Raw genomic sequence first — 12,931 nt, 5'->3', positions numbered from 1 at the left:
ATTCTATGATCCTAGAACAAGTTCTGTGTTCAGCTTGGACCCCCAGTCTTCCAGGCTGCAGGGTAAAGTAGGGACTGCTTTCCTCCTTGGCAGGTAGATCCTACCCGTATGATCATGTAGTTTTTGTGGGTAAGGTACTTCTGGTACAGAAAGGAAGGCAGAATTACTTAATAAGCAGGCAGCAGGCAATGCAATTTTTACATTTTTGCACTGTGTACTCTCCTGGAGTTCATTCATTTACCATGAGCTGCGATGAATTATATTGTTTGCGAGTTACTCTGAGTTGAACAGGTGTGAAATAGGTGTCACCATCTCCCACTTTTTCACTGAAATTAATATTTATCTTCTACATGCCCCATTAATTAGTGCAGTAGAGGTAGTGTGGACCTCCAAGACCGCATGTTTTTAATGATTATTTGGGTCTATGTGGACCAAGTGGTCTCTGATTGCCTTGACTGGATTGCCTGGCCAGAATTTTGCTTGCAAATTGCCTGTCTGATGGGGTGATGTATCTCTGATCTCCCACAGAAGTCTGTTATAACAAGCCTTTTCAACCCAAGTTTGTTTTGTGTAAAGTCTGCAGCGCTGGTGTATGAATGTCTGATTGTGGCTTGTTTTTATGTCTGCTCCTGAGAAGAAGCTGCACTTCATACTATTGTTTCATTTAGTCTGAAGAACCCTTTTAAGCCAGAAATATTAAAAACTGCCTCTGGGATGGTGATTTAAAAGAGAGAGTTATTTTTTTGTTCTTTTTTCTTACATAAATGATTGATAGCAGTCAAAGAAAAGAAAATTGGGAGGAAAGTTCAAGGATGAAGAAAGAGGAATAGCCAGTTTTATATTCTATGCAATTTTTTTGTAAGCTTGTGAAATTCAAATCACTTCTATTTTATTAAAAAAAAAACTTTATTAATTGTTATTGCTTAGGTCCATCATTTTTATGCAAAATTCCCATGAATTCAAGAGGATTTGTAAGTTATATCAATATGAAATTCTTAATAAGGCGTCACGTACTGACACAAGTTAGAAAAACAGTACATATGAAAAGAAGTGGTTTTATTTTGAAAGAGTTACCACATGCAATCTTTGTTTACCAAAGGAGAGAGTGGGAGGCTAATGCAGAAGGTATGGGCTGGTGATTAGACCGAGGAATGTTGAGCCAGGAGCTTCCTGAGTCCTGATCCCATGAGAGCCAGTGACTCACTGGGTAACCTTGGGCAAATCACTTGACCTGCTTTTGTACCCCAGTCATCCCAACTGAAAATTAGGGGAAAGGCATGACCTCACTGGAAGACACATGCTTCACCAGAGTTGAGCTTTTCTAAGAAAACAAATTACAATGCCTGCAGCATTTTTTAGCATGCTGTGTCACTTTGCATGTGTCCTGTGGTCAAATTGAGTGCAAGAGCTGTACTTTGACAAGCTGTTCAGTTCAAGCACTAGAGATCTATGTATGTCCATAAACAAGACTGTTGGCTTTTTTTCAGGAGAGCCACCATGATTTGTGCTTAAGCAAAAACTGGGGATTTCTTGCTGTACGTTGTGGACACCTTGTTTTCTTGCTTCTTATGCTTGAAATACAAGGGAAAAATGAAAGAGATTAGAATAATTTTGCATGCTTTTCACTCAGAGAACTTCTGCAGATAGTCTAGAACTATATAATAAGAAAAATCAGAAATATCCAAACTTCAAGAAGCATTTGGACAACACTCTCAGGCCTATGGTGTGATTCTTGGGTCTGTCCTGTGCAGGGCCAGGAGCTGGACTTCGATGATCCTTGTGGGTCCCTTCCAGCTCAGCGTATTTTGTGATTCTGTAATTCTGTTTTGCTTCCCACTTCATCTGGGAATAAGATAGCTGCAGTCCAGTGTGCTCCACCACACATCCAACTCCTGATTTCCCTGCAGAGCAATTTGTGTCCTGATGCTTAGAGAGGATCGAAGTTTTAGCTGATATGTCATAATTGCTTTGGGGTATTCCCACCTTATATTAGGTATATACACCCCATTCCTACAAGGCATAGGAATTTTTTTTTAACCCATTGCAGGTATTATTTCCTGTTGGGCTGTAGCAGGTGTTGGCCTTCAGTAGTATTGGGGTAGGGAAGCCTGTGCAGTGCAAGGTCCACAATCAGCAATGCAGACAGTGCAGGTGAACTGGGATCCAGGAACTATTGGCTGCTGTTGGCTCCTCTTGCTCCTCTTGCTTCAGAATCTAAACTGGCTGAGCCATGCCAAGAGCCCCTTGCAGGTGGTATTCCAAAATATACTCCTGTCCAAAGAACGCAGGTTGCTGTTGTACCACTGTCAGCAGTTTACTGAAGTAGTTACACTTTGTCTCCCCTCAAGGGAGGGAAGGAAGGCTGTGAGGAAAGGGTATCGGTACATTTAGGTGGTTGGTCTTTTTTCAGCTTGGGACAGAACCAATTCACAAGAAGGCTAACTCCCCTTCCACGAGGGCAAACCCTGCTTCCTCGCCATCTGTTTCTTTCACCATTTTGTGCATTCCTACAGCATAACTTAACTAAACACCATCCTGCTGGTAAAATTATATTATGTCATTTTCACTCAGTGGGAACTGTCAACACCAGTAAGATGCTTCATTAAGTAGAAAACATCAGATGATCTACTAACCCATTCTCAATCAGTCATCGTTTTACACAGCTGCTGGGAGCCCTTTCTTTTTTTTCAATAGCCTGGTTTGACGTTCATAGCAGTACAAAATGGTGTGGTGCTAAAATTGGCACTGTTTTTAAAAGCCTTCTTTATAAGATTTGTATTCCTTAAGTCTTGATTTTGTCCAAAGCTTTCTCTGGAGTTCTGCTGACATACAGGATCACTTGAAGGATCACCTGTAACCTTTTAACTCAGATTCTTATGAAAGGGAGCACCCCACCAATAAATGCCAGAAACTCCCCTAATGTCCTGAGCAATATGTGATAATACCAACATGTTCATGCATGCAAGGGGTGGGAGGGAGTGACTTTTTGAAGTAGGAAGGGAAACGTCCCTTCTTTAATTTTGGGATGCAAAAGGACAAAGGGCACAGGTGTTGAAGTATTTTGTTGTTCTCACTTCTGTGCTAAAAAGAGCATAACTTAGCTAGGCAGTAGAGATTGCAGAGCCCTGTGATATTTTGAATTTTGATTCCTTTTAATGAAAGGCAGAACCAGCTTTAAGTGTCATTGGAAGTTTGTCCTGTGCTTTAATTACTTTTAAGTCTGGTCAGAATGCCTTAAAAGGCGAAGTTAGGACAGAGGGAAATTAAGATTGGGATAAGAATTTGGATTTTTAGTTTCCATAAAATCCTTTGAAATTTGCATTCGCGGCGTTTGTAAGTATGCATACAGAGTTAACTGGCAAATCATTTTAACTGGCAAATCAGTATGGAGAGCTAAAATCCATATATTTAATGCTATAAACAGCTAACATCACCAGTGGCTAATTTAGAAGCTCAAAAACTGACAATCAGGATTATGTATTATTACTTACTGCTTCTTTCCTTGTCAAGATTTTTTTTAAATCATTTTTGAAAATTTTAAACATAACAAGAGAGATTCACAAATACTTTGGGAGGCTTCTCCTCAAAAAGCTGAAGTCTGCCAAGTAAGTGTCTTAGTTCTCGTCATGCATTAGAACAATGGCCTGATTTAATATGACAAAGTAGACACCGTTAATGAGGTGTGTCCTCAGCTCACCCCATTTACCACTGTATAGAAGTTATGCTGCACTCCAATTAAAGGTGAAGCCAGTAGCTTGACACTTTCCAGAAGATGACCCTGTTTCAGATTCCTGTGCTTTTGCCAAAGTATTTGGGATGAAATGTTCTGTGCTGAATAGTCTCCTGAGAAGCATTTAATTTTATTTATTTACTCTGAACTTCTCCACAGAGACTGTCCAGCCTTTTTTGAGAGGGAGACTTAAATTTTAATCATGTTATGAAAAAATTTTCAATCACTCTGCTCAAAGTGAAGAGCTTGAAATTTGGCTGCAAGCTTCCTGTAATCTGAAGGATATTTTTTTCTATGTGAAGGAGAAAAAAAGAAAGGAAGGAGAAGAATTTCAGTCCACAATTCAGCGGTTTCATTCTCTGCAGAGTCAGTGTGTCTCTCAGAGCTGAGAGAGAAGGAAACTAAACTGTCTTCAGGATGGGAAGATGGAGCAAACTAAAGCAAAATGTACTGCCTGGCCTGCTCCAGGGGCATTCACATTGCTTGGCTGTAGGGTTTCCATAGTTTGATGTGGTGTGACCACATTGCTCTAACAGTAGGTAGTCTGAGCTGAAATTGCTTACAAATTGCACTGGAGGAGGAGCCAGGGCTGAAAAACACACGTAGGAAAGGCAAAGAGGACCTTTCAGAATGTCCCAGGTAGCAGAGAAACTCAGAGGTGCTCAAGTTGTGCATTCGGAAGCATCATCATTAATGGGGCTGTGAATATATGCATTGCATTAAGTCTTTAATTATGTGCTCACATGGAGTGTCCTTCACATAAAATGAACAATTCCAAAAGGTGAAGTACAGTTATGCAAGAAAGAGATTCATATAGAGAGCAAAACTGTATCTTAAATGGGTGGAGTCTTGGAGAGTGGTATCACAGGCTGGTAACCAGAGGTTAAGAAACTTGAATTCTGCCCTACAAGACTGAATGCTTCATATCACAAAGTTTTGGATGGTTCTGAGTGGTGCTATAAAATGTTGAACACTTTGAAAAATTAAGTTCTCAAGTTGCTGTTTTGCACTCAGCTGTCATTCATATCCTACACTGAACATGTGTTGTGTGCCATGTGATGTTATTCAGCCAAACTCTTCAGATCAATTCTCCAGCTTTTTTTATTCACCCGGAGATGTTTACTACCAAGCCAATGACTTAGAAATGAAACTCCTTTTCCACTGAGAGAGCCTCATTGCCTTATTTCACAAGCATGCTGCAATGAAGTAATTTCTACAACTATGAGTACTCTTGGGACAGTAAATACAAAAGCATTCTTCCTGCATCCTTTGAGCATACAAGTTGTCTCAGAGAAGATTGCTCTAGTGAGGCTTAAGTCTAACCAGCGTGGCATTTTCTTGCTGGCTGGGCTAATTTTTTGCAAATATTTCTGTTCGGTTGAGTGGTAGTATGTGCATATTGAAGTGAATGGATTCAAGTTAAATGCAAGAAAGTGGCTGAAACTCCTGAACAGCTCTGCAAAGCAGTGTGTGGTCCTGATTTAAATGAGGGGCTGTGCTGCATATTGAGGGGTCCATCAACAAAAGCCAGGGGATAGGCCTGAAGCCCTGTCCTGCTAGGGTTAGCAGAACACTGGTGAAACGTGCTAACAAGGAGTTACGAAACATCAGCAGAAAATGGTTCTAGTTATATTACTACTAGGCATATGTTGAGGTTCACTAACCTGTCAGTTCTGCCCACAGTTCTCAGCTGTGAGGTGTGACCTCACTGCTCCTCAGTGCATTAGCAAGCTCAGAGATAACACAGCATAGAACAGCAACCAAAAGTAACATCAGCTTTGTGTTTCCTGAAGACACTTGTTGTGTCTAGGACTTTGGCAAAGTCAGAGGCAGTCCTCCTTGGCACAGTAGCTGCTGATGCATCAAACCCTCACTCAGCCTGTGACGCTTCCACAGAATTTGCTCTGTAGGTTAGAAGTGATGCACTGATTATTTGGTTACTCTTGTCAGAGAAATCTATCAATCCAGAGAAATGAAGTGAAATAATAATGTTAGTAGTAAATTATTTTGCTCAACACCAGCATTTGTCTTAAATAAAGAAAAGTTTCTGTCATCTCTTTAGAGCACATCTTTATGTAGTGCTCTATCAGATTGAAATTCGACATGTACCTACTGATACTCAGCTGTGTCTCAGTGCAGTATAAAAATAGCATTATCTGACCATATACAGTAAGTACTGCGGAAGGAAAGTGGGTTATCTGAAAAAAATAAGCCCAAATCTTGCATATAAAACACACCAGAAATTAGATGTGCCTTCGGTGTGAAAGTTTGATTCGTTGTGTTTTTGCAGCAATGTACCTGTGATGTAGCATTGCAGTAGCAGTTAGCAACAGGAGTAACAGGGCAAAAAGTATGAACTCCCATCAGTGTTAACCCAGGTTCCTTGAATAAATTCTTCATTTATTAGGCATTACAGGACCTTTTGTTCAAAATACTAGCTCTCTTTGAATGATGTTGGTAAATGTGTGCACATGAGGGAAAGAGGAAAAAAGATAAATGCCCTCTTCATTCTTCTTCCCATCTCCCCTCCAGTGGGGATTCAGTAGCTGCAGAAGACAGATTGGCTCTTCTTGGTCCTCACTGCTACAACTGGGAGTGATAGATCAAGGTCCTCTTGTCACTTTTCCTGTGGCTCCATCCTTTGGTCAGGAACCCAGTGTCTGAGTAAAGGCTGCCAGATGATTCCTTGGCTTCTTTCACGGGACAGAAACCCTGATTTCTGACCTCCCATAACCTTAACACAGACTTCTCATCTGACAGCTACTTTTGTAATCGCAGATACAGCTCAGCAGTGAGTACTGCCTGCATCTCTTTCCTCTTGACTTCTCCCCCAAAGCAGATGAAAACAACATAACAGCAAGTTTATAGAAGGAAAATGGGTAGAATTTGCTCATTTTCTTCTTTTCCAGTCTGTACTGTACTTTTTACTATTATTATTATTACTATTGTCATGCCTATGATTATGGATATCAGAATATTTATCCTACCATCAAGTGTCCCTTGTGTCACCTTACAGCTAGTCCACAGCAGTTATACCAAAACATGAAGCTGATGGTACATACAAGGCTTGTAGTTATTGCAGAATAGTACAGTATGCGTCTTTCAGGGCATCAGGTTTATTCCTCTACAGTGGCTTTGATGGGTGGTCTTTGTCCTTATTATTAAAGGTCTCTTGGTCTAGCCCTGGATGTCGGATTAATCATCTCCTGTCCTAGGTTGAAGACTGTGAGCTTGAGCTCTCTGCAATTTTATTCCCATTCATTCTTCTACCTCTTGGATAGTAAGTTGGCTGCAAAATGATCTAGTGCAGGCATGGAAATTAAAGTTACACCTGCTGTTTGCAGAGGGAACAGGGTGCGTTATCTACAGACTATTATTGTTGCCCAGAGAGGAGAGAAGATGGGGATCACTAATCTACAGGAAGAGTTCAGAGAATCACAGAATAACCTGAGTTGGAAGGGACCCCAAAGGACCATCAAAGTCCAGCTCCTGACCCTGCACAGAACAGGGTCCCATCATGTGCCTGAGAGTGTTGTCCAAACACGGCTTGGGGCTGTCACACTTACAAGAGCTCACATAGCACTGGACTGAACTCCCCTGGAACATAAAGGATTTTTGAAAGTTCCATCGTGTGCTGCTTTATGCACACATTATTTTGTGTTCTGAAGTATAAATATCCAGTACCATGTACATTTAAAAGTAAAACCCAGCAAAACTAGAAACCTAATCAAAACAAACTAAAAAAACACGAAACAAGACTCTACATGAAAGAGGCTGAAAACATTATTCAAATGGCTTATGTATTTGATATTTTAGAGGGTACTTGCACTTAAGCAAGGTGTGCACTTTAAGAATTTATACAGAGGTTGTTTGGTTGCATCATAAATACTTGGATTTTTGTCTGTTTTAAAAGATGTTGTAGCACCTTCCTAGGCAATTGCAGAATACCTTTACAGAGTAAAGTATTAGTCTTTCTTGCAGAAGATGATTTGGAAAAACAGTAAGGGCTAAATTGTTGACTAATATAATTGAGTACAGTTCCCTTTACCCTCCATCAGGTTTCAGTTAGTTCAATGACATGTCAGCTGATGGCATTACTTCTTTGCTATATGTAATGGTGTAAACTGTCACAGCTTTTTTGGTTTTTTATTTAGGTGGAGATAGCACATTTCAAGTGCCCTGCTTTAGGCTGCTCTTTAAAATTTGGGGATGAATTATACGATTCATTTTGCCATGAGCGTGAGCTCCAGCTGGTAAATTCTGTTACGGATAGTAATATAATTTTTTTATTTGTTTCATATCTATAGGGCACTTGCTTGGACTTTCCCATGATGACTCCAAATTTTGTGAGGAGAACTTTGGCTCCATGGAAGACAAGCGCCTGATGTCCTCCATTCTGACCAGCATTGATGCTTCAAAACCCTGGTCCAAATGCACTTCAGCAACTATTACAGAATTTTTTGATGATGGTCATGGTATGTATTATCACACCTTGTGTCAGCTACATGTTAGTTTTTGCTGTGATCTGTTTTTTAAATAAGAACATTTTATGGCAGCTTGTTCATTCCTTGGTCATCTTCAGGACTATCTTGGAAGTGACTGCAAAGCTAGGCAAAAGTCTAAAAGCCTGGCACAGTCTCACCCTCCCTCCAATGGTTCAAATGCAAGAGAAAAGAAAGAGTTGGTGGAGTATATGTTGGCAATACTGTGGTTTGGAAAATTGAGAGGTTTATTTAAAAGCATGAAGTTAGTCTTTTCTTCCAAAATGCCACAGATATGAGCTCAGAGTGGTCCTTTAAACAAAGGGCACAAGAAAAGGGCTTTTTCCTCACAGAAATTAAAGTGGATGATATGGTCTACCTGGAGTTAGCTCTTGTTACCATTAATGGCGTTCATTATGTTTATAATGCTGTTATATTTATTACATTTATTACACTTATAATGCCGTTGTATTTACTATGTAAATACAGAGTCCACTGTGCTATATATGGTAAAAGGTAACTTCTGCCCCAGGAGCTTACCTTCCAAAGTCATGTAACTATTATTTGTTAAATATGAAATTTACCTTTTGGAGAATAAGTGTAAAGCTTTCATTTTCCAAAGGTAGAAATAAAAAAGCATAGTCTTCACTCTTTAATGAGTTTTAAAGTCTTTGGTATGCTCCCAAAGCAACAGCAGTTCTTAAAAAAACCACTGAAATTCCAAAATGCTGAGATAAAAATGACATAATTGAGTGAATATATCAAGTTGTTATGGTAACTGAAATGCTTATGGATAAAAACCATGGTATGTCTGCTATATGTAAAGGTTTGCTCTTAAATATTTTGTCGACTAATTTCAGTGCTCTCTGAAATATTTTCTCCCGTTTTTCTTGATTGGAGAATGACTTAATTTTTTCTCTCAATTTTATTAGATCCATTAATCTGTACTGTCCTGTTTTATGGTCCATATTGCTCTGGCAGTGACTTAATATTACCAAGTTAGTTTCCACATACAAAGAGAACTTTCCCTTTTGAGTTTAGTTACTGAGGTGCAGTGCAGTCCACTGGGGTAAAAAAAGGGACTTCTCTCACCATGCATAAATAACCTCTTAGAGAGCAAAAGGAACTCTGAACTACTTTTCCTCTTCTGTTCCTCTCCTGCTGCAGGTGAGTAGAAAGGCTGTATTTTTCCTTTTTCCTTTTTCTTTTATTTTTTTTTTGGTGACCTGAGTTGTTCTCCTTACTGTGCCTCCAGTGAGCTGCTTTCTCCAGCAGTAAGCAAGCAAAGAAAGCATTTCTCCCACCCACCTTACCTTTGGCTTGTTTCTGTCTGGAGGATGCTTGAAATTTGGACTCTTATTCATGAGTTGGGCCCAGTCTCAATATCGAAGTAAGGTGGGCCTGTAACAGTCTGTCCTGTAGGTTTAACAATGTAACTCTGCCAGTTCTTTCATGTACAAATAGGCAAGAGCTTCACATCCTTCAGAGCTGCATTATGGTCTCCTTGTTCATCATGAGTGCTGAGTTCCTGCACAAGAAGTTTGGCAGTCCTCAGCTGCTGACACTTTCCCTTGAATCATGGAATCACGGAATGGTTTGGGTTGGAAGGGACCTTAAAGATATGTAATTCCAACCTCCTGCCGTGGGCAGGGACACCTTCCACCCACCCAATTTTTCACAATGTTATGTGTTCTTTGCTGCATGTAAAGGATTTACAATCTGTCAGTCTGTTAAGGAATGGGTTAGGGTATATTGCCTTTTTGAAAACTCATGAGTAGTTATCACTCAGGTATGTAGTCTTAAATAAGAGTTATTGAACCTCTCATCACAGAGTTCCATAGTCCTCTGAGAATTAATGTTGTTACTGATTGATGTGATTTCAAATACACAGTGTTTAGGAAATCTCTTTTCTTGATAGATCAGCCCTTCAGGGACCTTTTGTGAGTAACAGTCTTCTTTTCTGTTGAAATTTATAATTTTACAGTTATTTATTTTAAATCAGAGATCAATCTTAACAGAATGCAAATGCTATCCATGAAGTAAAAATGGAAGTCAGTGATTTAAACTGCACTTTCTTCAAATTACTGTGCTTGAAAGGACATGCATTATTTTTGGAACGGTTCTTCTTGTTTTATTTTCATCTTTCAGACAGTGAATTAATCCGTAGCTCCATAATTCCCATTTGTAGTGCACTGAGTGTATCAGAAACCACAGGAGCCTATTAGAGCAATGCTGTCTATCAGCTTTGGGCTGATAATGGAACAGTGCAAACATGCCACAGTTCTGTGCTTCCTTCAGATTAAGTATGTGTCTACTTTTTGGGTTTTCCTCAGGTGTGGCAGATGTACTGTTGTATAGTTTCAGTGTTTTCCCTTCCTTTTCGTTTTCAAGAAGGAACTCCCCTCAAATCTTGCTACAGAAAGAAGAAAATCCTATCTCTTTCAAGCACTGCTAGGGAGAGGAAACAACCCTCACTCATTTGGGTGTAATTTCAAGAAGTGCAGCAGGCACTATGTAGATCTGAGCGGGCATGAGCATATGAATTGTGCTTTGGGATGACAAACAGGGCATGGCAGCATTGGCGTGAGGAAATAAAATGGTTCATCTGCTCCTTCTTATGGGTAAGCAAAATTAAATATGAGTGAAGTCCAGAAGTTTGGATCTGTGAGCACTGTTGTATTACAAATGAAGAGTTAATGTCTTACCAAAGCTTTAAGCAAGCTTCTCATGTAGATTTAGATAGTCACCCTGTACTGCTGTAATAGAAAGCATTACAGTCTTGACTCTAATTCCTTGAGATGACTTTGTCAAATACTCATATGCCTAAGTTCTAAATTTGGAAAGTGATGTTGGGGACTGTATTATTCTTATAAAATGTGGGTACTTACTATGTAGGTAGCTACTCCTAAACTGGGTACTCAAGTTCCCATTGTTGTGCACAGAGGTCTAATCAATGCCATCAGCAGCATTGAAGCTCATCAGTTGCCTTAGTGGTGCTTAATTACACCATAAACTTGTTTGCCTCAGTAGTGAAACACCTGACAGCTGACTGCATTGCAGACACCAGCATTACATACAGCTAAAGTCAGCTAAATAAATCCCAATGTAAATGTCTTGTCCAAGGTCAACCAGGAGGTCTGGGGCGGATCAAGGTCCTGCTTCCCTGTTCCAGAGGCCTGCTCTGAGAATGATAAACAGTGTTGTCATGATATCACCATTTGTTTTACACTCATGAGATGACCCCACACAGCAGTTTGACATTTAGGAAGAAAAGGCTCAGTTAGTGTCCAGAAGAGAGTGACATTTATTTCCATCTGCTTTTAGCAAAGCCTTTCCAAAGGTACTAATTGCCTTTATTGTCATGCCAACCACGAGGCTGTGGTATGACTGCCTGAGATTTATTGTGTTCAGCCACAGCGCTCAGTGCAACCTGAAACAAGGACTGTTTGTATTTTAATTAATTTATATCCTGCTTATCTGCTTCCTGCACAGATCTTGTTCTACCTTTTTTTTTCCCCAAGATAGATTACAGAAAACATTGATAGAGATAATGAGAAGGCTTAATTAGCACTGTCATCAGCCAACAATGTCGTTCTATTCCAGGCACAAAGATGTTCTTTAGTACTCAGGACAAAAAATGGGAATTGCAGAATATACATATTCTGTATGTTGAAGTGTAAGAGTGAATTGAAGCCCTCTCTGCCTTCTCAACCAGGGGGCCCAGGACAAACTTTTCTCCAACTTCTCAAGTCTTTTTTCACTGTTGCAAGTAGGACGTTGGGCCAGCTCATGGTAACAACACCTGCACTTCATTGCAACCTGTCTAAACATAGACACTGCAACTCTCTACCAATATAATTTTTTTTTCCTATGGGGAATCCTTAGGGATGTTCACTATCTTCAGTTTTGAATTAATGTCTTCTGGAGGGGAAAAATGCTATATTTTCTGTGTAAGCTTGTGAAACCTGTTTGTTATTCAATGTGAAAGGTATTTGAATGGGTTTTAACTAAAATGATTGACAGATAAGTATATGCAAGGATGAGACTTTTCTTTCTTTTTTCTCTAAATTTGTATTTCCAGGCATTTCAGTCAAAGTAGATTTCAGTGAGGGGCAAAGGTGTCTGTCATGGTGAAATGAAGTGTTATTATGATGTTTTAAAATACTGAATAACAGTTCTACATGTTGGATAAACTATAGATACAATAGCAATGTATAATAATGAGTGTTGATACACTACTGACTTCCCATCACTGCCCTAACAATGTATTAGCTTCCTTCCTCATCACAAGGTATATGAAGTAGAATTTCCACTATTACTTACTTTTACAAAGTGTATTTTTGCCAGGACTTTTACCAGTTATGTCCTTTTCGGAAACTCCAGAAAAAAGATAGGTGCTTCCTCACTCCTCATCATGTCTATAATATTTTACACTACAACAACCTTTGAATGCCAGGGTACTTCTAAGTATCTTTATCTCTTGAGAGTTAGCATTGTCACACCTTGTTTGCATTAAAAAAGTCGGCATAGTCCAGATAAGGCTGGGGTAAATCAGGGTCAACAAATGGAACACGTTTAGCAAAACAGAGAGTTTTTGGTAGTAAGAGGTAATGCAGAAAGCATTTTTGGCTAATTTGGCTAATGGGCCTTGGTCTTTAGAGGAACAAAATAACAGTTGCAGTAAGTATGTGTTCTGAAAGGAAAACCCAAGTTATTGAGA

At 39.6% G+C, this 12,931-nt stretch overlaps 1 protein-coding gene across 1 annotated transcript in view; it reads left to right on the top strand.

Annotated features, from left to right (window-relative positions):
• ADAMTS5 (ADAM metallopeptidase with thrombospondin type 1 motif 5) overlaps positions 1-12,931 on the top strand; it is a 46,966-nt gene that overhangs the window by 19,578 nt on the left and 14,457 nt on the right. The window contains exon 3 of the mRNA XM_027744149.2: positions 8,038-8,205. Coding sequence (XP_027599950.1) covers positions 8,038-8,205 — 168 coding nt within the window. The remainder of the gene's footprint in view (positions 1-8,037; positions 8,206-12,931) is intronic.

The sequence above is a fragment of the Pipra filicauda genome, unplaced genomic scaffold (genome assembly GCF_003945595.2).
Source record: "Pipra filicauda isolate LSUMZ 115617 unplaced genomic scaffold, ASM394559v2 scaffold171_size1565689_pilon, whole genome shotgun sequence".
Classification (NCBI taxonomy): Eukaryota; Metazoa; Chordata; class Aves; order Passeriformes; family Pipridae; genus Pipra; species Pipra filicauda.
Note: the sequence above shows the minus strand (reverse complement) of the source record. Positions and strands in the feature narration are given on the sequence as shown.